Source organism: Citrus sinensis, chromosome 4 (assembly GCF_022201045.2).
Source record: "Citrus sinensis cultivar Valencia sweet orange chromosome 4, DVS_A1.0, whole genome shotgun sequence".
Taxonomy (NCBI): Eukaryota; Viridiplantae; Streptophyta; class Magnoliopsida; order Sapindales; family Rutaceae; genus Citrus; species Citrus sinensis.
Window position 1 is genome coordinate 29,477,426 of NC_068559.1, and position 27,779 is coordinate 29,505,204.

The 27,779-nt window shown below is 32.6% G+C and overlaps 3 protein-coding genes across 9 annotated transcripts; 1 reads left to right on the forward strand and 2 right to left on the reverse strand.

Moving 5' to 3' along the window:
• Window positions 1–1,529: 1,529 nt before the first annotated feature.
• On the reverse strand, window positions 1,530–4,361 carry LOC102625830 (protein N-terminal asparagine amidohydrolase). Of its 4 annotated transcripts, none has more exons than XM_006482752.4 (9): window positions 4,176–4,361; window positions 3,852–4,025; window positions 3,704–3,768; window positions 3,530–3,629; window positions 3,377–3,415; window positions 3,081–3,272; window positions 2,607–2,785; window positions 2,244–2,363; window positions 1,530–1,869 (listed from the first exon to the last, which is right to left on the reverse strand). In XM_006482752.4, exons 1-9 carry the CDS (start codon window positions 4,239–4,241, stop codon window positions 1,764–1,766), a joined length of 1,041 nt encoding a protein of 346 aa, XP_006482815.1. In that variant the 5' UTR covers window positions 4,242–4,361; the 3' UTR covers window positions 1,530–1,763. The 4 variants fall into 4 exon arrangements, 2 of the variants coding, with proteins under 2 accessions (XP_006482815.1, XP_006482816.1); XR_008054303.1 differs by having other exon boundaries at window positions 1,671–1,869; window positions 2,627–2,785; XR_371112.4 differs by having other exon boundaries at window positions 1,671–1,869; window positions 2,146–2,363.
• A 2,225-nt stretch (window positions 4,362–6,586) lies between these two features.
• Window positions 6,587–9,346, forward strand: LOC102625547 (uncharacterized). Of its 3 annotated transcripts, none has more exons than XM_006482751.4 (7): window positions 6,601–7,210; window positions 7,350–7,405; window positions 7,544–7,586; window positions 7,906–7,983; window positions 8,373–8,486; window positions 8,713–8,789; window positions 8,917–9,346. In XM_006482751.4, exons 1-7 carry the CDS (start codon window positions 6,794–6,796, stop codon window positions 9,023–9,025), a joined length of 894 nt encoding a protein of 297 aa, XP_006482814.1. In that variant the 5' UTR covers window positions 6,601–6,793; the 3' UTR covers window positions 9,026–9,346. The 3 variants fall into 3 exon arrangements, 2 of the variants coding, with proteins under 2 accessions (XP_006482814.1, XP_015387132.1); XM_015531646.3 differs by having other exon boundaries at window positions 6,607–7,210; window positions 7,350–7,423; XR_008054345.1 differs by lacking the exon at window positions 8,917–9,346 and having other exon boundaries at window positions 6,587–7,210; window positions 7,350–7,423; window positions 7,906–8,069.
• Window positions 9,347–15,423: 6,077 nt separating this feature from the next.
• On the reverse strand, window positions 15,424–17,881 carry LOC102625076 (homeobox-leucine zipper protein HOX11-like). Of its 2 annotated transcripts, none has more exons than XM_052440278.1 (4): window positions 17,059–17,881; window positions 16,397–16,845; window positions 16,141–16,220; window positions 15,424–15,971 (listed from the first exon to the last, which is right to left on the reverse strand). In XM_052440278.1, the coding sequence occupies exons 1-4, from the start codon at window positions 17,495–17,497 to the stop codon at window positions 15,623–15,625; spliced, it is 1,317 nt and encodes a 438-aa protein (XP_052296238.1). In that variant the 5' UTR covers window positions 17,498–17,881; the 3' UTR covers window positions 15,424–15,622. The 2 variants fall into 2 exon arrangements, with proteins under 2 accessions (XP_052296238.1, XP_006482812.1); XM_006482749.4 differs by having other exon boundaries at window positions 16,397–16,854; window positions 17,059–17,876.
• Window positions 17,882–27,779: the final 9,898 nt, after the last annotated feature.

Consider the following 27,779-nt stretch of genomic DNA (forward strand, 5'->3'; position numbering starts at 1 on the left):
CCCTATTTTTAACAGGATGAATTAATTACTTGCGTTTGCCCTTGTCTATTCCTTTCCAGTTGGTAAAAGGACAGGACAGGTTTGGTTACGTTTTTAACCTCTAGAGTTCTTTCTGACTTAAGCTTCCCTCCGCTCCTCCTCCGCTGTTCAACGTTGAAGTGGGGGGGGCTTTTAACGCCCCCTAAGAAAATCCTTATAATATTATATAATGTATTTAAGTATTTGATTAACTTTTCATTCAAAATAATTAGAAAAAGGAATTTAATTTCTTTTTAGTTATTTAGATAATTTTGGGTAAAGAAGGGTTTTATAAGAAATTTAAGAAGGGGTATCAAGAGAGCCTACTCGATGTCGTATCAAAAATCAATTCACATTACGGGCCTGGGCTGCTCCTGCTATATGGGCCAATTGGGCATGGCCTACGAAGACAACGACTTCCGAATGACTCACGATCGACTAAGCTCATCTTTGCCGATCTTGTGCTTGATTTACGGAAAAATCCGGCAAGGGATTTTGTTTTATCGTGGATTCGTGGTACCTGGTGCTTGTTTTCTCATCCATTTATAGGAGGCCAAGGCTAAAATAAATTATTGAATAAAATTTCGATACTTGTAGCAAATTTTTGCAGGTTAAAATAATTTATTTTGAATCCTCTCTAAACCCATGCAAAAAAAAAATAGATATTATTAGTCTCGTGAATTTAGGACTAATTTGCTAGTACTTACAGCCAAATACGACCCCGAATTGAATTAATACTTTTGTCCTTGAAATTTGTCAGCTCCTGCCTGTTTTATATGGGGCCAAGGGCCCAAGGCTAAGCAACATTACGCGTCAGTTCATTAATTGACTTGATTGCCTTAATTTCAATCAGTTAACTTATTTAGTCTATTTGTTTTCTCACTTTAATAAAAAAATTTAGTCATTAACTTTTTATGCTCATTTTTTTAACTTTTTAATTAATATAAGAAGTCTGAATGACATTGTTAAAATACATTCTCTGTAGTATATCTATCTAATCAATTTATTTTCACTCTTATCTAAGTAAAAATTAACTAATCAACATTATTATTCATTTCTATAACTTGTAATAATATAGTAGTAGACTATTAATATTTTTATCTTTTTTTTTATTTTCTTCAAACTAGTATTATTTATCTAAACTACAATAAAATTGACTAAAATGTTTTAATTTAAAATATTAAATAGTTGTATTCACTTAAACATGATTTATGTTATCATTAATATTATCCTATTTATATTCTTTTATATGTTTATTATTTATTTTAACACTTAAAATTTATAAGAACACAAATGTTAAAGTGTTGGTTTTAGATATTTTAAGTAGAAAAAAGAAAAAAAACAAACAAATTAATCTTATTTTCAAAGATTAAAAAAAATGTCAATTAAATTCTGACATTTAGTTTTATTTAGAATTCAAACTAATTCAAATCTATTCAAATTTCAAATTTAAAAAAAAAAATAAAAAAACAAATGCCACCTTAAGTATTCTAAAATTAAGCTGAACATGCTAATAGCAAGCACTCCTTCCTCTAGAATAAAGGGAAGAGCTGGTAACAACTAGTTGGTTATGATGTTCACAAATCCCAATAATCATATCTACTACTCCAAAAGCAAACAATGAGCAGAAAGAAATGATAAAAGGAAGCCTGTTTGGGAAAAGAAGTTAAAATCCTAGAATGATAACTTTCAATTTGTCTGGATTCGGCCTACATAGAAATGCAGGATTTTTTTCAAGTAGATTATCAGCATCTTCTCCACCCTCCATCAGCAGCCCTCTGAAAAACACGTGGCTGCTTCCAAGGGAAGGTTTCTCTCCAGTCTGGGCGTTTAATCAAATAGTTCCACTGCCTGAAAAAAACAAAAATGCTTCAAATTTTAACTACCAAACTCAAGCATGCATGCACCATCATACTTGATACTGATAGCTCTTTCCAAAGTTCAGCCAGGCTCTTTCTTCCATCACCGGAGAAATGAAAATGTGGGAATGGAAGATAAAAGTTCATACAAAATAAAATTGTGATTTTATATATTCCTTGTCATAGACAAGAAATACATATGTTAAATGATCAACATTAATCTTGAACATTCTCATGAACATGAGATCATCAATTAGAAATTACTCACATGCTGTGTATTATTCATCCTGACATCCAAATCCAAATTCAATGATCCAAGGTGTTTGGGAACTCCCGAGTCAAGGATTATTCTTAATATGTCCATACCTTCTTAAATTTTCCACAAAATCTGGGCCCTCAGCAGAAGGCGAAGTAGAGCATCTACGAAGGATTTCCTCATCAGAAAGTTGTTGCAAGCTCATAACGATATGTAATTTGCGAACGGTCCTGCAACAGTAACAAAAGGAGCATGAAGTACCAATATAGATGTGAGGCAAATCATTAGCCATTTGACTTTGGGAAGTATGTTACAACAAGTTATGGGCCTGTAGATGAAGTCAGGTCAGGCCAGTATTGTAAGAGTTGATGAGCATTAATAATTCAGATTATTGCTTTCAACTGTGTTTCAAAATTTAGAAATGTACTGAGCAGAAGAAACTGTAAGCTTAACCATGAAAAACAACATTCTACCAGCGGCAGGGGGCAATTACAAATCGATCAGTTTGAGTGTCATATGTCTCCAGTAACTTGCCATTCCAACTTGTGTCTTCATAAGATGAGGTCACTCTAATTCTCCTAACCATTTCATCTGGACATCTTGAAGTCCCATCAAAACTGGCTGGGCTCAGAGATCCTGTGCAAGTTTCTACCTGAAAAGGTGAAAAAGATACCAGAATCAATATTCCCAACAATGCTAGAAGCTTTAATGGAACAAAGGAACAATCACAGCATCTTTTCTCCCAAACCATAAAACTTACATGTCATATGTTACCAGGTGGAACATAAATACGTTTCAAATACCATTTAATAAGATTTTGCACTGACATGAGTAACAAGGAATTTCATTAAAGAGTCAGAATAGCTTTCAAATTCAGTTTGAGTAAACATCAAATCATCTGACAAATAAAAGAAAAGGAGTTTAGATTGTTGCAAGCACATACTTACCAAGAACCCATGAAAAATGGGGTATGCATTTCCTTGAGAGTCCCGCTTTGTGTTATGGCCAAGAACATGAAGAGTTTGAACGTGGAACTTTTCTTGTCTCCTCTGCAAAGTGTCAACTAGTTTTCTGCACAAAGGAAGGGAATAACCATCCATGTCCGAATAGCATTCTGATATAGTGGTAACGTTGGCATGCTGCATACAAAGGTCAATACATCTCATTTTAATCATTCTGCCCCTGACCAGGATAATTACGTGTCTGGAAAATTTAAAACAAAGTAGGGGATCTTGGGTCAGACATTGGGTGAAGCATCATCAAAACCACCAATTAGGTACACCTGCACAATATAAACCCCCCCCCCCCCCAAAAAAAAAAAAAAAAGAGCCTTCACTTGGTAAACTGAAAATCATTGATAAAAGCATCAAAATTCAATTGAAACAGAGGAGAATACATCTAACTCAGCATCTAGATCATGATCAACAACGAGCGATAACATCTGGCAAAGGCCAATATCCACAATCTCAGGATTATCCATATGGGCAATAGAGGTCCTGCAGTTGAAATAGAAAAATCAGAATTGAGGAATGCAGACCCAAGCCAAAAATAGAATATTTTCTAGACTTACATTCGATTTCTGCGGTTGCGAATGACAAGTCCAACGCAGGTTGTTGCTTCATCGGTGCCAACATACTAAAACAGTTGTTCAAACCATTATAATCGAACGGAAAAAAAAAAGAATAAATGTAAAGAAAAGAACATAACATAGTACATACATCAACAAGCGCAGGGTCAACAGTTGCATATTCTCTCTGGAAAACATAAACGTATTTGGAAGGCGATGGGGTCTCACTAGAAACAGAGACTTTTGTCTCCTCCATACTCTTGAATGAATGTGAAGCTGATACCAGAACGGGGTGCTCCAGTAAAGCAACCAGGATATCACTCCCCTGCACCAAAAAAATTAAAACAAAATCCAAATTTTTGTTTTGTTTTGACAAATAAATAAAAACAAGCAGAACAAATTTTTGTAGATTTTTCTTTTGAGGGAAGGGTGCCATACAAATAATAGTTTAGAAAGTGTTGAATGAAGAAGGTACCTGAGATGATGACGACGACCACGATGAATTGTTAGTAGAAAAAGGGAGGCCGCCAACAAAGATCATGACTTTATGATTTGTATGGAAAGAGAAAGAGAGAAACACCAACGCAACAATGTTCCGATCTTCGTTCAAAGATCAGCCAAGAACAATTATAGATTCGATAGCTTTTAGACCACCAGCGACTCACTGCTGCCAGTCAATTAATATTTAATTAAATACAAATTTACTTAAATAGCCCTAATTTTTTTTATTTTTCAAAATTTACCCCTCTAGGCTCTTGCTTTTTCTGTCAGAATGAACCAAATACCTAAGTTTTGTCTAGACGGGGCAGTCAGCGGGAATATTCAGCAGTGGAAATTTTATTATTCGGAGTGCGAAGTGATATTGAGGATAAATTGTTTACTTACACGGAATGAAAGTATAGAATAGAAATTAAAATTTAATTTATATATTTATTTTATTTTGAATTAAAAATAAATAATTTTAAATTATAATTTTATTCTTATTTAAAGAATTATAATTTTTAATTACAAAGTTAATAAAAAATATGTTTAATGAATAAATATTTATTTATTATATTTGTAAATTTATAATAATTATTAATATTCTTAATTATGTACATCACAGTTTTTTATTAATTTTAATTTTAATTATATAAATTAAAAATTATTCCTAAGAGCAATATAAATGAAACACTTTTATTATTAACATAGTACAAAATTAATATTTTCTTAGAATAAACTATTTATTAGTATTAATTATTAATATTAAATAAATGTAACACTATTATTTTTAAATAAATATAATAATATTATATTTTCAAATAAATATGGTATATAGTAATATTATTAATTCTATATTAATATAATTTTATTATTTTTAAGTAATTTAAACTTAGAAGCAAACCAAATTATTATTTAGTTAAATATAATACTATTATTTAAATATTTATTAAATATAAGTATAGTAAATGTAATAAAAGGAGGGGGTAAATATAAAATGAAATATTATTTTATTTAATTTAATTTAATTATATTAAATTTGAATATAATTATATTAAATTTATTATTATATAAAATAATAATATAAAATTATTTAGTACAAAATTAATATTTTATTAGAATAAACTATTCATTATTATTAATTATTGATATCAAATAAATATAGTACTATTATTTTTAAAATAAATATGCTAATATTATATTTTCAAATGAAGATAACATATAGTAATATTTATTAATTCTCTATTAATATATTATTATTATTTTTAAGTAATTTTAACTTAGAATTAATGTAAATTATTATTTAATTAAATATAATAATGTTATTCAAATAAAACAATATTATTTATTTTAGTTTTATCAAATATAAAATATTAAATTAAATAAGAAAAATAATAGAAAAGGGAGAGGTGGGAGTGCCATGGGAGTTTCACTCCCACTCCCCACTCTAAAAATGGGTGAGGCTATGGAGTGCGATTCTCAATCTTTCCTCAAATGATTGAAATAAACACTAAAGTGTGAAGAATCTACACTCCTCACTCTCACTTTAGAAAGTAAACACAAAGTAGCGTGGGGATACGGAGGAGATTGATCTTGGTATAAGGTCTCGTGGAGGCAGAGTTGTGAGAAATCACTTGCATGACTGGAAGCCAAGGATCCAACAGACACGAACGTTAATTTGATGTGAGAAAATATGGAAGCCATGGATCAACAACACTCTAGCTTAAGACTCGGCATTGAGAATTTTCAAAGGAAGCTAGGAGGGTATTATTTATAATTTGTATGTGATTTCATTCTTGCAACAAAAGCATGCATTAAACACACGAGAAAGCAATAACAATTTTTACAATATCAGCTTAAGAGATTGGCGGATAAAACCCACCGTTCAAAACCTGCCTTAAATATTTCATCAAGATCTGGAGATAAAACACCTTTCACTATTGCAGTGGTCTTTCGCTTTTGATGTATCTTGAAAAATTTCCTGCTTGGTTTTTATGGTAGCCCAAATTTCCCATATCCAAGCTTGAGTACTTGAAGGAATTAGCAGGGTCCTTGAAGCTGGCACTATCATTTCCAAAATGTGCTCGAAAGAATTAGGAGATAAATTTCAAAAAACCTAAAAAGGTTTTGGGTTAATTATGTAATTTTCGTTGTTTTTCTTTTTTACTAAAAACAATTGCATCTTGTCACAGAGAGAACCCAGAAAAGTTTCTCCAATACGCATAGCTCTTCTTTATCGGTATAATTTTATTTACTCAAAAAAATTAATGTAAAAGATATTTCTAGACTTCTCAGTAAAGATGAAATAAGCGCTTCTGAGAATTCTGGAATTTAAGTCATTTTAATAAAAGGAAATTTTGAAGCTTATAAATTACATATAATAAATAGATCTTTCATTTGAATCATAGCGCTTTTTTGTATTAAAAAAGAAAAGAAAAAGAAAAATCATAATTTTAAACATTTGGCGCTTACTTTGAATTTTGTTTTAGTTTTGGGCATGTTCTACTTATTGTACATTACATAATAAAATAATAAAAATAAAAAGAGAGGCCTTTAACAGTTCAAAAAATAAAACCAAAAAAAAAAAGACAGAATTTTACCAAAATCCCCGCCATGACGACTAGTAACCCCTTTACAACGGCGACAACTCCGTCGCAGGCGCCGCCACAGCAACACATGTACCAAAATCAGCGGCCAGCAAACCCTAGTCATTCACAAGGACAAGCACAAGGTCAGGGGGTTGTTTACCCAGTTGCTTCATCTGGGCGCGGTTTTATTCCAAAACCTATGCGACCCTCTGATCAGACGGTCACTGTGGCCAATCACGGTGGGTACCCACCCCGTCCTAATCAACTGCCGCCTTATCCTCGGCCTCATTTGGACAATCATCATCATCCTGTGCTCCACCACCACCAACACCACCACATGATTAGGCCGCCGCCTCTGAATAATCAACAACACCAACATCCTCAGATTAGCAGCAATCCTTCCCCCATCAGGGGAGTACCAGTTTCTTCTGGCCATCTCAAGGTCTTTTTTTTTTCTTTTGGGTCTTTGTCTTTTTTAATGCATAGGAGGATGAGTAATTTTTAATTTCTTTATGACAACCAGATACTTTTGTGTCATGCAAATGTTTAAATTTAATCTTCCAAATTGAATTTCATTTCAGGTTGCTCCATCATCATCAGCATCACTATCCCCTGTGATTCCTCCTGACTCTAATGGGTATAATAAACATTTGAGGTGATGTTGTTGTCTGGTCTATACCCTATGACTGCCTCTATGATTAGATACATATCATCATCAATCATTATCATTGTGCTCTAACATTCATACTTCTTTCACTCTGCTTTCTTTTTGCAGGGATAACAGTGATGAGACTTTCACCATTGTAAGAGATAGAAAAGTAAGCTCTAAAGTCTAAACTTAGCTTAGCGTGCTGTCTGTTTGGTTTTTAACTTGAACTTTTGAAACCTCTTGTTCTATTCATGTATTTGGATCAACCATGGTCTTTGCTGTAATTGTTTAATGCTTTTTTTTTTATAACTACTAAAGTCGGTTAGTTCCTGCTCGAGAAAGTTTGCTTTTTACTAATATGAATCCATTGATCTTATAGGAAATCCTTTTGGCTACTTCCCTGAACTAAACTTAGTCAATGATTCTAATATTTGCCTTTGATTGTAATGCAATTTCTGATATAAGTAATCTTTGTTTCATATTTGTAGGTCAGAATCACTGAAGGGGCTTCTCTTTATGCACTTTGCCGTTCATGGTTGAGAAATGGGTCTCCTGAGGAAACTCAGGTTCATTTCATTCTACTTCCATGGCAGGATGCTTATCCTATGGTTTCAAGTTTTAGGTTTTGGTTGAGAGCATTAGTATTCAAAAAGTAAATCTTGCATTTGTTTTGATCATATGATTCTGCTGATATAGTTTCAGTATACGGAGATTGGTTGTCAACTCAGAATCTTTGTTTAAACCCTTGCAAATATTGATTTTGATATTCAAGACTAGTTTCTAGGCACGCTTGGACATGAGACATTGATCTTTCACTTTCTCTTGCTTTCAGTTTCAGAATTAGATTTAAATGTTTTAAGACGTATGAGCACTGTATATTTATTTGTTTTCAATCTTTTGATCTATTGCATTGCTTGCTTTTTCATAATGCCTTGTGTCTTAATTTTACTACCAGCCACAGCATGCGGATGGTGTAAAGTCTCTCCCGAGACCTTTGCCTATGCCTAGAGCTGATGCTAATATAGCTAAGGAAAAGGAAAGTGAAGAGGATGAAGACGAGACCGATGAGGTTAGTCTTTGCGTAAACATTGGTCTTAGGATTATTATTGACATTATTTTAATATTACAGAATGAATTAGAGTATGAAGCAGCAAGGCTGAACTTCAATTTAAACAGCAACATTTTTTGAGTTTTCAAGGGACACATGAAATGGAAGTTGAGAATATCCTGTTATTGCAGTTTTCTCTCCAAACTGAAAATTCAAAATGACTTGAGTTTTTCTGTTTCAATTTTAGGATGAGAATGTTGATCGACTTTCGGAAGAAGATCTATTGAGAAGACATGTTCAGCGCGCTAAACAAATTCGAGCACGGTATGTTTCTCCCTTCATTTTTGTGGCTTCCTTGAACTGTAGTTTTCACTCGGAAACAGATTTTCCAATTGTGATTGCTTTTGTCAGAATGCCAAGGTTGATTGTTATATTCTTGTTTTGCCTTTAGGTTGAGCAATGAACGTGCCAAACGAATTGAGAGGTACAAAACTAGGCTCAGTCTTCTTCTGCCCCCGCTTGTTGAACAGTCCCAGAATGATGCTCATGCTGGAAGCTGACACAACCAACACTTGTATCAGTGAACATTGCCAATGATAGGGGATTAAGCAATATCGTGGTTTCTATTAAGCTAGGAACGAGCGAGGCACTCAAATTTTGTAAGATGCTTGGAAGATCCAAGTTCAGGTTAGGCCATGAGGAAAGCTGTGTGAGTTGTTTGTAAATGGATGTAGAATCCTGGGTTTTGCAGTAGTGTTGCATTATCGTGTAGCCTTGAAACAAAATGAAAAATGTTGTTTCACTGGTTGATAATTCAAAGTTAGAAATGACACGCACTCTCTGAGAGTAATATTCTGATTTCTGCGATTAGACCTGAGCCAGACTAGATGGTTAAAATTGGTGAAATGACTTTACTATACTTTGCTATCCAACCTGAAGCCTTGAAATTTTTCTTTGTTAAATATCCCTAACTTATGACACATTATGTATGTACCTTAGAAGCTAGAAGTTGGGTTGGCAACAACATAAAATTTGGAGAACAATGAACAAAGATTGGAACATTTGTTCAGCCATCAAAAAGGTATGGCTACAATAAGGAGACCAAGCTTGTAGCCATAAGTATAACACCTTTAAATTTAGACTGGGGCTGGGTTTAGCAACTGGGCCCCCAACTAGCATCTTTTAGTTTTACACTTTTTATTTTGATTTGAGTCGAACAACTGGCACCCCTACAAAATCCTCTCAAAACCCTCTTTTAATCATATAATTCACTTAATTTCAAAAATACCTTTTTTTCCCTAAATAAACAACCTTTTCATTTTAAATCATTCAAACTCTCTACAAAATTCAAAAACACTAACTTTTCAAAAATATAATTATTAATGTCAAATAAATAAGAAGAAAAGATTGGATTTTTTTTTTTCAATCATGATGGAAATTCCAATAAGATACATCTCAACAACAAGTTTGAGGCTCCTGTTGGCGATTTTGGATTGGCCAAGGTGATCGACATGCCACTGTGAAGTCAATGTATGCTATTGCAGGTTCTTATGGCTAAATTGCTTTTGCCTTTTATGCTCCCCATTTCTTCTTCAATATCAAATGGATTTAAAAAAAGAGAGAGAGCGAGAGAGTGAAGAAGAAGAAGAAGAAAGGAGCTGTTTAGTGAAGAACAAACTGAATTTGTGCGCAGTACAGTACTTTTTTATTTTCCAGGTCATTGGCTACTTGCCAACCTTGAAACTCTACGATGACACTTTACCATCAAGATTATTAGCTACAAAAAAAATCAAATTAGAAAGGAACAGAGAGCGGCTAGATAAAAGAAGATACGTCAGGGGTTTGAAAAAATAAATATGGGTTTTATACAAGTAAAGATAATTCTATTAGTATTTTTCTTTAAATGTCTTTGTAATAAAATAGGATTTTATAAGATTGATAAAGGGTGCCAAAACTTCAACTCTTTGCATTTTTATTGTTGTTTTACTCTTTTACCCTCAACCACTAATCGTTTCTGAAGAGGTAGTTTATGATGATTTTGCTTTGAAGTCCATCTAATATCATTTAACACTTCTCTTATTGACTTATTTATTCAATTTATGCTAATAACTCTTTAATTGGATTAGTTGGGTTCTCGTTCCCTAAATTCTAAGGTAGAGAGTTTGAGTCTCCTTTATGACCATGGAGTTTATTATAGTTCAATTGTATTGAACTTTGATATGTTGGTTTGATTGTAAATTTAAGTATGTTTCAATTATTTTGAAATTTGATTGAATTGTATATAATATTAATAAAAAGAAGGTTTGATAATAGAGCTGGTAAAACAGGTCATTGATCCAAACACGACTTATTTAATAATTGTGTCAAAATTTTGAGATCTAAACTTGACACAAAAAATAAATGGGTTATCTAATAACACGCTTAATATCTATATGTTTAACAAAATCTACATTAAACACATACATACACACAAACACACACACATACATTAGAAATATTCCAATATGGAATTTTGAAATGTGGAAAAGTCCAGAAAAACACATAAACCGTGCGGTTTAAATGTTTTAAGTTTTAAACCTCTTAAACACCACGGTTTAAAAAGCCTTTCTGGACTTTTCGCACACTTTAGAATCTTGGACTAAAAAACTACTAATTTTATGATGTTATAATTTATCCATGCCTACCAAAATATTACACATTGTATACTATTGAAGTTTTAATTATATATAATTAAATAATATTATATGTCAATATTATAAAATATACATGTTTACTAATATTTTATATATTTGTACTATTGAAGTTAATCTAAATAAAATTTTATAAATGAAATACAGTATATATGCTCATCCTTACAAAAAAAAAAAAAATTTTGAGTTTCGATAGCAAAAACCTATAAATTAATTTAGAATAAAAAATATAATCGTGTCATTGATCAAGTAAATAAGTCAAGAACTTTAACCCTAACCCGAGACCGAAAAAGTTCATGTCGACTTGAATCCAACCCATTTAATAATTGTGTCAAATTTAACAACTCATACCTATTTATTTGTATTATGTTCATATTTGATAACGGGATCGTGTCAAATTTTATCAGTTCTATTCAAAATTCTGACCTAGACAAGAAATAAAAAAAAGTATAAAATATTGGGTGATTAGAAGGAAAGAGAAATCGACATGCTTGAATTCAAATTTATTCAAGTCGAAATGTTTAGCCCACCATGTAAGTTGGAATTTGAACAAATAAAGAAATATGTTTGATTTTATATGTGTTGTTAAATTACATAATAATGTAACTTATATCACCAAAATAGTGATTTCCATTAACATAAAAATTGTATCAATTAAACCATATTTAAGTTCGTAGGTACAATTTTTTTGGTAATGTAAAAAATATAATTACGCAACAACACTGAGAATTAAACCTCTAGTGGAGGGGACAGTGGAGTTTCTCGAAACTTGCGTTTTGTGCAAATCTTCAACCAATTAAAGTCAATTAAGTTTAAAAAGATTTGATTTGAGCCAACTGTTGCTTTAAACTAACATTATCAATAACTGGAGAGGATTGCTGATTTGCTATGGAATCGAAGTTGGTGAAAAGCAGTGACGTCACACCACCGACCCATAATAAATAGCACCTATCAAAATTCAAAACTCCCAACTTTTTCATTCAATCACTTTCATAATTAAATAATTATACAAGTTAAAGTAATCCACACGTACAATGAAATGACACACCAACACCATCATATATACATACGTACACACTGCAGACAGACGAGGCATGAAGTCATGACTCAATGAGCTATTAACATCTTATCTTCTTCAATCAATGTTCTTGTCAGTCTCTGATCACTTCCGATTCCGGGGTGTTGGTTTCTTACCTTAAATCATTGTATTTTGTTCATGAATTCAACGGATAAGATAGACATATATATTTGGGTGTTTGAAAGGTGTCTTAAAGTCAATTACAATAATTTATGGGAAGTGGTATACATTTAATATATATATATATTAATATAAAATAAAATAAAGAGCTTCTTCCTCCCTCTCCCTCTCCCTCTCCCTCAGCCAATATGGCAACCGGCCGCCGCCCCCACTAACCACAAAGACACGTCTAAATCTAATAATACATTTCTTTTTTTCGTCCACTTTAATTTGTAAAATCAAATTCAGAAATGAATTAAAGGTGTTTGCTTCAACGCATGTGCCTTACTTTTCCATGATTGTTCATCATCAATCACATGAATCAAGCCATAAATCGATCTTGTGGACTAGGACCCTACTTTGACTGAAAATGATGACGCATATTAATTGCAGGTTAATCGAGACTGACTGGTCATTTATATAACCCTAACGAGACTGGTCATCATCCCACCTAATGCGAGCGTAGAAAACCAAAACAACAGCAAATTAATAAGCATGCAAATACGTACCCTGTGACCATAATATTAAGTCCGTCCGTCCGTCCGTCATAAACAATCTTTGACAATTATAATGCATGCATCTCAAAAGTAATCAAGTGCCGGAAGAATGGAAAAAGTACTACTTGTCTTCTACAATCTATACATCCATCTCTATGTATGTATATGTATATGTTTCTTTCATGAATGGAGCAGGTCTTTTAAAATTGTTAATTGGCAATTAGTAAAGTGAACAATTAATTATGTCTTCTTGTGGTTGATACGTGATATGGATAAGAAATCATCAGTGATTGCGAGATAGACACATAACAGCAGCGCACCAAATTATTGGACGACATGTAACAATGGTGGTTGAGCTTTCCATTCCTTTTGACTTGATATTTCCCAATAAGGATTTAGCAAATGGGTCCATGGTCGGTTGCATTTTCGTATAATTAATTATGCTTCATATTAACACGAAACGATAATTATAATAATTAATTATCACCGTCAATATTTATCATCTTGATTGAGATTTTTGTCCAGCAAATATCTCCTGAAAAAAATATTAAGTTTTATTAATCACACCGAACCGAATTGAACCAAATTGAACTAAAATATTTTGATTTGGATTCGCCCGATATCTAAATTCGGTTCATAATCAATTCAAAATGTTTTAGACCGATCAGATTCGATTCGGCTCGGTTTCTAGGCAGAAGTAAACCGAATTGATTTATGTCCATCCTTACATAAAATTGGGATGCTCAACTGCTGGTCTTACCTACTGAAATGTCTTTCTAATTAAATGGCGAATCTTTTAAATGAACATCTTACGATTAGTCAGACCTGTTTCCCATCATAACCATGACAACTCGAGCTGTAGCCACCACAAAACCACATTGCAGTTACCCTTTTGGCTTGGGCACATCTGTTCGCTTTATTGTGAGGGCCCACGTGCGATGCATGCCCTTGCACGGCATAAGGGCAAGAGCAATGTACTTTGTTGTGTCCGAGGCTGAGAAGGAGAGAGAACCCATAATTGGGCCTGGAAAAAAGGGGGTACCCCACTTGAAGGGACACATTGATTAATATGACATTCAAGTCCTTCAGAGTCACACAACCCAACCCAACCCCACGCACGCCCACCCAAACCCACGTCTCTTTCTGCCCTTTTTCTTTTCTCTTAGGCTGACATGTAATTAATTTGGATCACACATTTATTAGGAAACTACCTTCAGTCAAGTGCTATCCAAATTCAAATCAAGTCTATTTATAACACAATTAAGTTTCTAACCCACAGATGTTGAAAAAACAAAATATACACTTGATAACCACATTAATAATGAAATCCCTGCTTAATTAAATATAGAGAGAGATGAGCCCCCAACAATTTCAATTTCAATTTCAATGTAAAAAGCCATCAGATCCTTTTTTATTTGAACTTCTCTGCTGATGCTGAACCAAAATAATAATAATTATGTGTTAATAAATGATTAATAAATAAAAATATTAAAAAAATAAAATTTATTCATATATTATTACTATATAGGATCAGGTTACTACTATATAGCATCAGGTTACAGTGTAACTGTGGTACCGTAGCACAGTTGCATCCAACCATTAGATGCACTTAGATTAGTGGGGTCTACTAGCATCCAACGACTGAATACAACTGTAGCACTGTACCACAGTTACACCACAATATTTCCCCTACTATATAATACATAACATAGGATTTCTAAAAACTCAAAAAAATTATCTTTAAAACCTTAAGAAAACTCGAACCAACCATTTGGTCTTTAACTAAGTGATTAGAGTTACTCTCTTACAAGTGAGAGAATAGTAATTTAAACACTCACAAAAATATTATGAGAGTTTAATTTCCTTCTTTAAATTTGAGTAAAGACGATCTTCTCTTTTTCGAATGTCTCTCGAATATTAAAGAGGATAAAATCCGAATAATACCATATAAGATTTAATGTAAATTTAAATAGTATCATATAAAATTTAATGTAAACTAATCATAATAATTGTTTGATTGTATATATCAATTATAATCTCATGTATGAGTAATAATATCATGTAATAATTAAAAAAAAAAAAAAACTCAGAACAGGATCTCTTGATGCGCTGTGCTGCGCATGCCGCTTTTGAGTCAAGTTTGAATCAACATGTTGGCTTGAAAGCTTTGAATGAATGAATGAATGAAATCTTTAGTAAAAGTGCAGACACACTCAAAAACAAATAAAAGTCCTCCCTTTCTTAAAAGCATTTGCGTTGAGCCTTTGAACCTTAAAACGAAACATACAAGCCACAACATTACACACACATACCACCAACGGCTACTAAGCTTTGTAACGTACAACATTAATTAATTAATTTTATTAAGTACTCTAGTAATTCTCTTTCCATATTAGTTAATTAAAGGAAATATCAATCAAACATAAACATATGGAAATTAAATTCATAAATCCTTTCTCAATCCCCTAATTAATATAATCTAATCTAATAATCGCTGCTAAGCTAATTGAGATCTTGTTTTCCGATAGTCACGATGACCAAACAAACCCATTTTAATTTGCGCATCAGAAGACCACCGTGTTCTTGTGTATTGTGCATTGTGTATGTACAAAATAACAAATGAAACCAAAACTAAAAAAGACCAAATAATTAAAATTTCATACCCAAGTGCAAAAAAAAAAAAAAGAAAAAAAAAAAAAGAAACCATCAACAAGGACATAAATTCAAATAGTATTATATTTGTCCATCGGTTGTTGTTGGTTTGTGATGAGAAAAAGGAACGAACATGGGCCTACTACTGAGAGGCGACGACCCAGTACTATTACTAGTTGCTTTAGGCGGTGTAGTGGTGGTGGTTGGGAGAGGAGGAGGATTAATATTGGTGGTGGCTACTCGCTCACAAGAAGGGCACATGGTGAGTGTGGTGGCTGGTAATTGCATGTAAAAGGGATTATTGCCAGCAGTACTCTTCAAAGCTCTTAATTCTTGAAGCTCCTTTTGTAGCCGTCTATTCTCTTCAGTTAATGTTTCACAGCATCTCTTCAAGTACTCGCAATCCACCTCGGTTTGCTTCAACTTCGTCCTGCATTCATTCATTCATTCATTCATTTATTAATTGTAACAACTAATTCAATTAATTAAATAATAACCACAAAAGTTGAAAACACAAGAATGACCATTCATTTAATTTAATTTTGCAGTAATGAATGCTGAATGGAATGGAATAGAATCAATAAGACAAAGGTACGTGCCTTGCTCTTCTGTTTTGAAACCAAACTTCTACTTGGCGCGGACGAAGATTGAGCTGCTTTGCCAGTGCAAGCTTTTGCTTCTGCAGCATATACATAGGTGAGGTGAATTAATACACACACACACACACACACACATATATACAAGAAATAATAATAACATTAACAATAACAATAATAATAAAATGAAAGAAAGAAAAAGAAGTAGCAGGTAATTAAGGTGTATTACTAGCTAATTAATACTAATACACATACTTACAGGAGTAAGAGTGGTATGTTCTTTGAAACTTTCTTCAAGGAAAGCAGACTGTTGTTTAGAGAGCCTGAGTTTTTTTCTAGTGCTGCACCCATTTTCATCCTCCAGCTCCGAACAACCATCAACCACCTCATTATTATTATCATTACTTGCTCGAAAGATATCCCCGCAGCTCTTCCTAATATTGTTAGTCCCTCCGGTTCCAGTAGTACTGGTATCGTTATGATGATGGTTACTACTGTGGATACAAAAATCCATCTGAGCGCTGCTGGTAGTGTTCAGTGAAGAAGAAGACAAAGCCCCTGCCCCATGGCTCCCATCCCCGTCTTCTGCTTCTGGTGATGATGGGTCTTCATCATCATTATGATGAGGAACAAGAAGATCGAGAGGAGCAGGGATAGCCATAGGCAACTTGTTCGCATCCCTTGCCATTTGCCCTGAACCTGCCGCCTCTGAACTCCCTAGTCATTTTATTTTTAATTATTAACAAATTCCAAGCATCAAAATTCATATTAACAAATAACATAGTATATATAAATTAAACACAAAATAATTAATTATATACATATTGGATTAAATTTAAAAAAAAAAAAAGAAAAGAAAGCAAAGCAAATTAATAAATCAAATGAAAAATTTTAATGAATGTTCTAATATATATATAAAACCTGCAGAGGTCCAATTAGCAGCAGGGAAAGAGGCAAGAATAGAAGAAGGCGTTGGGTTACGAGGGAGAGGGAGGACGACTGGAGTGTTTGGTAATAGATCAAGCTGCTGTATAATATTAGCTGTCTCTGCTGTTGGTGTTGGTGTTGAACATCTTCTTATTTCGGCAGAATCCACAAGCCTTGCTGCTGCTGCTGCTGCTGTTTCTGTTTGTTCATCTTCATGATGGTGATGGTCTTCGTCTTCTTGTGTTGGTTTTCGGTTATCATCATCGCCGTCTTCTCTAACAGAACTTGTAGGACCGATTGACAACTCCATGCAAAACCCTATGCCTTTGTTACTACGACTAGTACGGGTATGGGCAAGGGTATGCGATTTCTCCATCCATTCAAATGGCTTGGAAGAACCTGCAGCATCTCCTAAGCTTAAGCCAAGCTCCATTCCCTTTCCTTTCCTTACTTCTACATAACATATATATATATGATATATAACGCTTCAGCTAGCCTTCAGCACAAATTAAGCATATAATTAACGACAAGAAGAAGAAGATTGGATGAGAGAGAATAAGAGAAGAGGGTTGTTTAATCAATTAATGAGTGGGGCGCTTCGTACTTAACTTGGATTGAATGAACGAACTTGCTAGAACGTAAAAGGAGTACTCTCTCTCCTTTTATAGAGATTCTAATCCTATTGAATAATAATAAATAATATGAAGTCAGGTTATTTGTGAGGAACTGGTTTGCCCGACAGAACACCCCACCGGGGTTGACAAGGCGCACGTGGCATCCTGCGAATATCTATTCTATGTCTCTCTATGATCTATCCTCACCCTGTTGGATTCTCTCTCTCTACGGCAGTGGGAGGAGAGGGCGTGGGACCAGCTTCTAAATTTCTTCAAACACCAGCGCGGCCCCACTTTCGTGCGACGCGCGTCATTGTGCATTTACCATACAAACAAAACATTTGCAACAAATAGCATACGCATCCCCAAAAAAGGGTAATTTTTAAAAACCTCCCCTGAGGTTTGGGCTTGTTGCAAGTAGATGGCGAGAATTGATTTATTTATAAAAAATCCCCTACCGTCAGTTAAGTTTAACATTGACCGTTAGTTGACCGTATAAAGATAATATTATCCTTAACAATAGTTTGTAAACGAAAATAACTAAAAAAAAACCAAAATTATTGGTGCAAAAAACACAAATCTTATTTTTTAATAATTTTATCTTTGTCAATTCTAAAAATTTACAATATCATAGGTAAAGATTATGACTATTTCATTTTTAAATTTTTAATTTTATCTTTCTTGTAGGAATTTTAAGGAAATATTAATAATTTAAAGAGGATTTTTTAATTTTTTAATTTTAATTTTTTATAAGAACTTTAAGAAAATATCAATAATTTAAAAAGTGTAAAATAACTAATAATTTTGGTTTTTTTTATAGTTATTTTCGTTTATAAACTATTGTTAAGGGTAATATTATCTTTGCACGGTCAACTAACGGTCAATGTTAAACTTAACTGACGGTAGAGAATTTTTTACAAATAAATCAATTCTCGCCATCTACTTACAACAAACCCAAACCTCAGGGGAGGTTTTTAAAAATTACCCCCCAAAAAAACAGAGCTAAAAAGCGTACATATAAAAATATTATCTTAATTACTTCCAAACACAAGTCATTTCTATTCATTTATTTTATCTTTATTTACATCTCATTATTTTATTTCTTTTGTCTTTATTTCGATGCATGTAAAATCATTGCCCTCGCTAGTCGCTATGTAATATAATAATTAAATTAAATTAATATACATGCATATTTAGAAAAGTGAACCCACTCGCGCTCTTCACTCACTGCTTTTCCACATGACATAAGCTGCCTTTCTTTTTTTTTCAGTTTTGGAATTGGGTTTTGTCTTATCCTTCTTAGGGCAGAGATTAATTAAATAAACCACGCTTATATTAATCAAAACCTTTTTTTCTAATATCAGAATATTAATTTTTCTTTTAAAAAGTTATGTATAATTTTTCTCCAATAACAATATTTTTATTTTAATAAAGTGAAGATACAATTAATAAATAAATAAAATACTTATTCCAATGTAATAACAGACAAAAAAAAATCTTGAACATATTGAAATAAGTTTCTTTAATATTTTAATACTATACTCACGTTATGAAAGTAAAATTGTTCTCGTTAAAGAATTGCACATATATACATATGTATAATTATTCTTAAATAAGGATATTCTTACTTTGTTAAATTGAGAATGTCAGTAAAAAAAAATTTAAAAAATATCTCAATATATTAATAGAAAAAAAACACAGTTTTAAATATATTGAAATTTGTGGTTTTTTATATTTTATTAATATCCTCGCTTTGGATGTCCTTAATAGAAAATAACTCTCTCTCTCTCTCTCTCTCTCTCTTTATATATATACTATTAAGTCATATGGTCTAATAAATTTTTTGAATTTTAACAAAATTTAATATCTTGGACCAAGTTAGTATTCTATATATATATATAAAAAAAAAACCAAATGCAGATGCTATTATTTTTTTTTTTCATGCGGATATATTATTAAGTCATATAGATTAATAGCGTGTTTGCACTAATTTTATTAAACTATATATCTTAATAACGTGTCCTAAAAAAAAAGAGCACCCACATAATATATATATATATATATATATATATATATATATATATTCTTCCTCGCAATTTTTTTTTTAAAAATCAATCAAATATGGCATGCGATATTGTCTATTATTATTTAATTTACTTAGCTGCTGGGCGGTAGGCTATTACCCACCAAATTAAATGAAAAAACATTTATTTATCTTTTGGCGACAGCCCACAAATATCATGCAATATTGTACGTAATTGTGGAGACTTTTCGAGTTATGAATGATCATTACCATCATATCTAGTAATAAAAGTGTTGTTCCTAATTGACCCCTTGTATAAAGATAAAATAAAACATGCAGAATTTCGCTGGCTCTGTAATCCTTATCGCCATCGGCTGCAGTCTGCATGCATCTGTCATTCAATGTTTATCGAAGACCCAAAGCCGGCGGCTTTTACAAATGAAAGTGGTTTTTTTTTTTTTTTTTTTTTTTAAATATATTCTTTGAACGACTTCTTGTGATACTTGAAACAACATGTGCCTCCCTCAATTAATCGGTCTCCATTTGAAGGGAATTCTATCTGGAATGCCAATTTTCTTACAGGGTTAATTTCAAAAGGGAAAGAGAAAAAAAAAATCGGTTACTTATATGGCTCACACAAGTTCAATCATATCTATGATTATCAACAAATTAAATGTTATCATATGTTAAAATGATTAACACACAAATATTTGCTTGTGGTTGTGGGTGGCGTTGGTATACCTTCAACTTGTGCTTTGTATTCATCATTTAGAATCATGAACTCCTCCGTCGTAAAGAAAGTAATTATAACCGACAATTTATTGCTCTTGCTGGCTCATGCCTGATTAATTGATGGCTGTGATTACCGAACATAGTCATTTTGAGAGAAGGAGTTTTTGAATTTTCTAATGTAACGAGATTATTATTATTATTATTATTATTATTATTATATATTCTTGTCGCACTTTAAGTTGACAATTCATGTTTGTTCAATAGAAAATATACAGTCGTCGTTATTAATTTCTGGCCAAAAACATATTTTTCCTCATGTATGTGTATGTCACACAACAATTTATAATGTTTTTCGTCCTATCAATCTTACACGACTGATGTCATGCCTTTCGATGCAATCAAATTACAATTAAACAATAATCTAATTAATGCTCGAAATGATGGCATCGTTAAGCACGATGATTTAGCATACCAACTCCAATTAAACCATATCCGGCCTGCTGTAAAAAGAACTAAGTAAGAGTTGCCGACCCACCAACCAATAACATACGCTGTGTCACGTTTAAAACAGCCGTTGGCTCAAGGGATAGCGTATAAGAAGTTTAAGCAGCCCGTCCGGTTGGAAATCAACGGGCACTGGGTATGCAGTTTGAAGAGATTTTACGCGGACTGTTTTATTTAACAAACTAATAATAGTGATAATAATATTAACAAAAAAAATTAGAAAGAGGGAGTGATAATAATATTTGGCCATTTATAATTAATGACTGCTTTCTTACTCTGGTTTTTTATGTGCTCAGGCATTTGTCAAATCCACTTAGATTTTTTCAGCCCCCTTAGCTTTTTGCTTATCCAAGACCAAGGATTATCACTTTTAGGACAGTTTTTGCCTTCGGATTGCGTTTTTGCTTTAGGTTTTGTTGATAATATTTTAAGCATGCGGCTTAACGTTATTTAAGAGTTCGTTTCTTGGAAAAAGGGAAAAAATATGCTTTGGCTTTGGATATTATTTTATTAGCAGTATTGGCATCGTTCAAGGCTTTTCCTTATTGCCCATTGTTTTTATGAACTATATGTACTTAAGGCTAAAGAAAGAAAGATTTTCGTAAAAATTTTTTGAAATGAGACAATGGTTCACGTGACATGATGTTAATCCATTATGAGCAGAAAAAGAAGAAGAAGAAGATACTGTTACTCTTGTTCTTTATTATATTAATTAATGCAATTATTATTATTATTATTTTTTTGGGTAAAGGTAATGGATGGTTATATAAAATTGTTTAGAACTCTGACACAGTTGAGTGGTACACCGTATACCAGAGGTGATAAAAATTACTCTTGTTCTTTATTATTTTCAACTTGTGTTCTTTTATGATTATGGTTCTTATTTCAAATGATTGATAGAATAATTATTTTTCATCTTTAATATTATAGATTTTTTATAGTTAAGAGATTATTTGATCAAATTTAAGTTTGATAAAATAGTGATTAATTACTAATTGAATAGTGGTAGATTCTGAAACTTTGATGACCTTTATTGTATTGAATTCTCCATAATTTTAGTTGTTTTCTTAGTTTTCTTAGTTTAATTTCTTTTAAAATTAAATTTGCTCAATTAGATTAGCATTATTATGGGTTTAGATTTAAATTAGACTTTTCAATTTATAACAATCCTTATAGGTTCAACCTCGTTGCCACTATTTTATTTCTAAATATCCGTACACTTGTGAGTATGTTAAAATTTTGCACAACAATTACTAGAGTAAACTCATATTCGTCTATTTTGATACCATTGTTACTTTTCACCCAAGCATATTTAAACACTAAAATTCTAAATTGACGGTAATCTAGCTCCCATATCTCTCGAATGACGCTGTAGAAAGTCATATTTGAAAAAAATGGATTATTATCTATAGCACTAGAGATTTGCAAAGTCTTTGCCATCAAGGTGATCCTATTATTTTGAACAACTCGAGCCTCATCCATTTCTTTTGTGTATAATTGACAAGCACTTACGACATATCTAGAACACTTCATTACTTCTGAATGATGTCCTTGTGCTATCCACCTCAATAATTCGAAAATGTCATTGTTTGAACTATTCAACTGTTGTTCAAACCTAGTGCAACAAAAGAATAGGTATTGTCAAAAACTTAAAAAAATAAAAACAAAATGGTATATTTATTTAGTGGGGACATAATATGCCATACTCATAATACAAACTATAACATTGAGAACAACATTAAGAGAAATTCTAAGAAAAAAAATCTAAAATAAAATTTTACCAATGAATTCCACTCCAACCTCAACCCCCATTAAGGCAAATTTTTTGGGTAATTTTGTCAATAAATTAAATTTTGAAGATATCTGTTAAAATATTTTAATTTTTATTGTTCATGTGCTCTCTATCATAATAACTTAATCAGTGTACATAATATTACTTTGTATTCTTTAACAATTATTTAGAGGGTCCGGCTATGTTCGAACCGTTTTAAGATGAAGCATCCCTTTATAACTACATAATTAAAGTGATAATAATAATTTTTATTTATTATTTTACGTGTATGACTGAAATTCATGCTCTATCATAAATCAACTCCAACATAACCATATCCTTATTTATAATAAGTAATATTACCTGTTACCACCTCCCGTCCAAGTAAAACACTATACATTAGAGCCACAACTTCTTGTTGTTATTATTTAATGCAACTTAGAGCCTGCCTTATTATTATTATTATTATTATAGGATTTTGATCGGGTGCATGATGCCATGCACGATATAGAGTGTAACGGGACATACATTGGCTTTTTTTTAAAGACATTGTGTTGTAAGCCCGAGTATCCCATCAATAAATAGTGACATAGGGATTGCAAAAATCCCCACGGGGACGGGTACCTTTGGGGATTTTCCTCATTCGGGGAGGGTATGAGGATAATTTCATACCCAATTTCTTATTCGGGAAGGGGATGGAGATATTTTTTTACCCAATTTCTTATTCAAGGAGGGGACGGGGATGAGGTGGAATCCCCATCCCCTACCCATTTTCCCATTTTAATTCTTAATTTTATTTTTATTTTTTAAAATTACTAGTAAATAAATAATAAAATTTGAATTATAAAATTATAAATATTGGTAAAAATAAAAAATATCAAAATATTTATATTATTAAACTTTTATGTCTAATTAACCAATTAAAGTCCTAAATTTTTATTTAGGATATTAAAAAAATCGGGTACATTCTATTAGCCCAAAAATTTTGTTTTAATTTTAATATTCATTAAATGTTTTAAACTTAAATCTATTTTTTATTTATTTTTAGATGTTATAATTGCCCATAGCGAATCACAATTTTAATATCTAATATAATTTAATATAATATTTGCTCTTGATTTACTCCGACTTAACTATTGTGCTGTAAAAGGAATAGTGCACATTTATAAAGTGTCACGCCACCATTGAAAAAGTTAATTTTGAATCTAAATTTTATTTTATTTGTAACAATTTCGTATTAGACTATTAATTTATTCACGATAGTTTGTAAAATAAGTTTGTATCTTTTACATGTTGCGTTACTTACTAATTTAATGTATGTGACTTTTGTAATGGATATTAATGTAAGATATATTTCAAACTTTACTTTTATTTGAATTTTTTATTTTAATATGATTAACTCAAAATCGAAAACAAAAAATATATTAGTTATTCGAGGATCGGGGACACTTAGGGATCCCCTGTTATTATTCGGGGAGGGGATGTGGATTCTCTCAAGTAATTCTGACGGGGACGGGAAGGGGACGAGGACATACGCAAAATATCGGGGATGGATAGGGGGAGATTAGTCCCCTCCCCTCCCCTCCCCATTGCCATCCCTATAGTGACACGAGTCTTATCACGTACTACACAACCTACGCGACAGTGAACAAAATGTCAACCCTCTATTATGATATATGAACACACGCGTTGCCTGCTTACACAGCACAGCACATCACAATGTCGTGAAACCAGAGAACCTAACTACTGTAAAACGCTTTTAACGGTTGAAGCTGAGAAGATTGTGCTTTAGTTTCTATGGCCAAATGCTGTACATTTATATGGGGGAGGAGACGGGGGAGCGGAACCACACACCGATCTGCTCTCCGCCTCGCCGTGACTCGATCCGTAAAGGAATTATGGGTAGAATTCTGTCAAGCACAGCAAAAATTTATTATATCCGGTGCACAAATCAGAAGATCTTTGTGCGTGTATCGATGAATAAAAGTGCCCCGAACTTACACCATTACCCCTAATCGCAGTATCTAAATACAGGGGTTTTATTGGTATTTCAAATTTGCATGCACCTGTAAACAATGGGAGCCCCTATGTTACAATTAATGTAACATACACACTCAACAACAACCACACAAATAATGGGCCTAAAGATGGCCAATGGGCCGGGCGGCACGTGGCACGGCATGGGCACGGCACGAGCACGTTTCGGTGAGGCACGAGGCATGGCACGGCACGCACGTGGGCCGTGCCGGGCTTAGAATTTTAGGCACGCGGGCCTTAAAGCACGGCACGATTAGAGATGGGCCAAAGCACGGCACGCGAAAAAGCACGTAATAAGCACGGTTCATTAGTGGGCTAGCACGCGGCCCGTGAGCCATTAATAGCACGTGAGCCAAAATATATCTAAGTAAATTTTTTTAACAAAAAGTAAATATAAAATGTTATGAAATTAAAGTACAATATCTTGAAATTAAATGTTTTAATATATTTTTTAGCATAGACTTTTAAAAATTAATTTAAATCATTAAATCTTAGTTTAAATAAATATTCTAATCTTTTATGTTTATAATTTATTAAATGAATAAGTAAATATCATGATTTTAATAAATAAAATTATAAATATCATAATTTTATTTATGATATTTATTAAATGAATAATGTTATTTATGATATTTAATTTTATTTATGATATTTATTTAATTATTTATTTATGTTTATAATTTATTAAATGAATAAGTAAATAATTAAATATCATGATTTTAATAAATAAGGTTATAAATATCGTAAATTTATAAATAAAAAATAAAAAATAATTTTTTTTACAAAATTAATAATAAAATATTTTTCATATGAAATATTTTTCATATTAATATTAAATCATAACTTAGTTAATTGTGATTAATAAATATTTTTTTCGTGCTTGTTATTCGTCAATTGATCGTAGTTCGTGTTTTGTAGTTGTAACTTGTAAGTTGTGATCTATGATTTGTTATATTAATATTTCGTAGTTATGACTTATTGTAATGATTATTCGAGGATTGTATTTTTAATTTTAATTAATTATTATTATGATCTATGGAATTAAATTTAATTAAATTTATGTATTGTTGTGTTATGAATTATGATTGATTATTGTGAAATAAAATATATAGTTGTGAAATTGTGATAAACTAATAATAAAATGTTAATTGCTCTCTTAATAAAAATTAATATGATTATGATTGTGAATATTATTATTATTATTATGTTGGTGGGCTTAAAAAAGCACGTCAGGCACGTGGGCTTGAATAAAGCACGCTAGGCACGTGGGCTTTTTTAGACACGCTAAAAAAAAAAAAAAGTTGGTGGGCTTTTTTTGGGCACGGCACGAGAGGGCTCGTGCCGTGGGCCGTGCCAGGCTCAAGTGAAAAAAATGTAGGCACGGCACGGCACGGCCTACCAATTTGGTGGGCCGTGCCGTGCCGGCCCATGAGCCCTTATGGGCCGACAGTTGGTGGGCCGTGCCGGCACGGCACGACCCATTGACCATAGTTAAATGGGCCCACACAATTTGTGTAGTTGTTGTTGAGTGTGTATGTTACATTAATTGTAACATAGCATTTGCCGTAAATAATATGTCAGAGCACGAGTTTCGTGGATATGAGAAATGAGTCAAATGACTGATGTTTGGGCATTCCGGGCTATTACCCGGCACGGTCCATTGACCATAGTTAAATGGGCCCACACAATTTGTGTAGTTGTTATTGAGTGTGTATGTTACATTAATTGTAACATAGCATTTGCCGTAAACAATATGTCAGAGCACGAGTTTCGTGGATATAAAAAATGAGTCAAATGACTGATGTTTGGGCATTCCGGGCTATTACCTCCACTTAAGCTTCATCAATACTCATCATGTAACGCACCCTACAAACACGTGCTTTTGGGAGGACAGAAAAAAAAAAAAAAAAGCACGCGGCTTCAATTCAATTTCCACATCTCTATCGCTCCACCATATCATTATTATGAAGAATTCCCAAACAAAGAAAGAAATACATTAACAAGGAAAAGAAAAGTGAAGGGTTAATTAGGCATCAACAATCAATATCCATTTCTTCTCCCCAAAAAAACAAATATCCATTTTCATAAATGACTTCATGTTGACTGATATTGCACGCGCGGTAGGGAGGGACGTGATCTGGACATGCGAAAGTCAGAAGACAACTAGCTAGACAAAGGTTATACTTATATCCATAAATGGGGGGACGGTTAGCTCACGTGACCGGGCGGTCCCGGCTCCAGAACCAGAAAGTCAAATTTTGGGGGCGCGTGCGGTGTTCGTGAACAACGGTCACGTGAAGTTGGCGAGGCATTGATGGAGACTTGCAATTTTGAAATTCCAGTTTGACTGGATGGAAACGAGGCGAGAGGATAATGATGTGGCGGAATGATATGATGCCATGTAAAGAGAGTGGTGGGGTCCATTGAAAGGTTTAGACAGATGCAGCTTTGTGGAAAAAAAAAAAAAAAAAGAAAAGTCCCAACGCCCAACAGAAGTAATCATTTGTACAAAGCTCTTTCTTTTTTTTCTTTTTGTTATTGATGAATTCAATCATATTTTAAAAATTAATCCGTATACTATGATGTATGATATACAATATTGTTTTCTTGGGGAGAAATTATATACAGGTAACATTATTATATGTATTTGATTTCTGATGTTATGATGATTGAGATAGTGTAGGGTCCACCCACTATTGAATTACAATTATTACAGAAATGGTGGAACTAATGATATTGATGATGAACTGTTGGTTTGGTTTGGGCCTAAGTTCGCCTTGTTTTGGTCGGGCTCACGTGTCCCTTCCTGTTCACCATTGCAATTTTACAAAGAACCCCTTATATTTTCTTTTGGTAATTTGTCGGATAACAAAATAATTGCAAAAGATTTGGTATTTCCTACGACTGATCATCGAAAGACTGAATGTATTCAAATAATTGGAGGTGGAATTTGAGATATGTGCATATATCATCAGTATGTGGCTGTGGGGTACCTTTTTATTTCCGAATCTTGTGTATGGACAGGACTGAATTA

Excerpts from the sequence above, each read along its gene's own strand:
- LOC102625547 (XM_015531646.3), top strand. The coding sequence starts at position 6,794 with ATGACGACTAGTAACCCCTTTACAACGGCGACAACTCCGTCGCAGGCG. Across the intron at positions 7,211-7,349 it reads TTTCTTCTGGCCATCTCAAG|GTTGCTCCATCATCATCAGC; the intron begins GTCTTTTTTTTT and ends ATTTCATTTCAG. Across the intron at positions 8,790-8,916 it reads GCTAAACAAATTCGAGCACG|GTTGAGCAATGAACGTGCCA; the intron begins GTATGTTTCTCC and ends TTTTGCCTTTAG.
- LOC102625076 (XM_006482749.4), bottom strand. The coding sequence starts at position 17,497 with ATGGAGCTTGGCTTAAGCTTAGGAGATGCTGCAGGTTCTTCCAAGCCA. Across the intron at positions 16,855-17,058 it reads TGCTAATTGGACCTCTGCAG|GGAGTTCAGAGGCGGCAGGT; the intron begins GTTTTATATATA and ends TAAAATGACTAG. Across the intron at positions 16,221-16,396 it reads AACATACCACTCTTACTCCT|AAGCAAAAGCTTGCACTGGC; the intron begins GTAAGTATGTGT and ends TATATGCTGCAG.
- LOC102625830 (XM_006482752.4), bottom strand. The coding sequence starts at position 4,241 with ATGATCTTTGTTGGCGGCCTCCCTTTTTCTACTAACAATTCATCGTGG. Across the intron at positions 4,026-4,175 it reads GGTCGTCGTCATCATCTCAG|GGGAGTGATATCCTGGTTGC; the intron begins GTACCTTCTTCA and ends TTTTTGGTGCAG. Across the intron at positions 2,364-2,606 it reads GTAATTGCCCCCTGCCGCTG|GACCGTTCGCAAATTACATA; the intron begins GTAGAATGTTGT and ends TTACTGTTGCAG.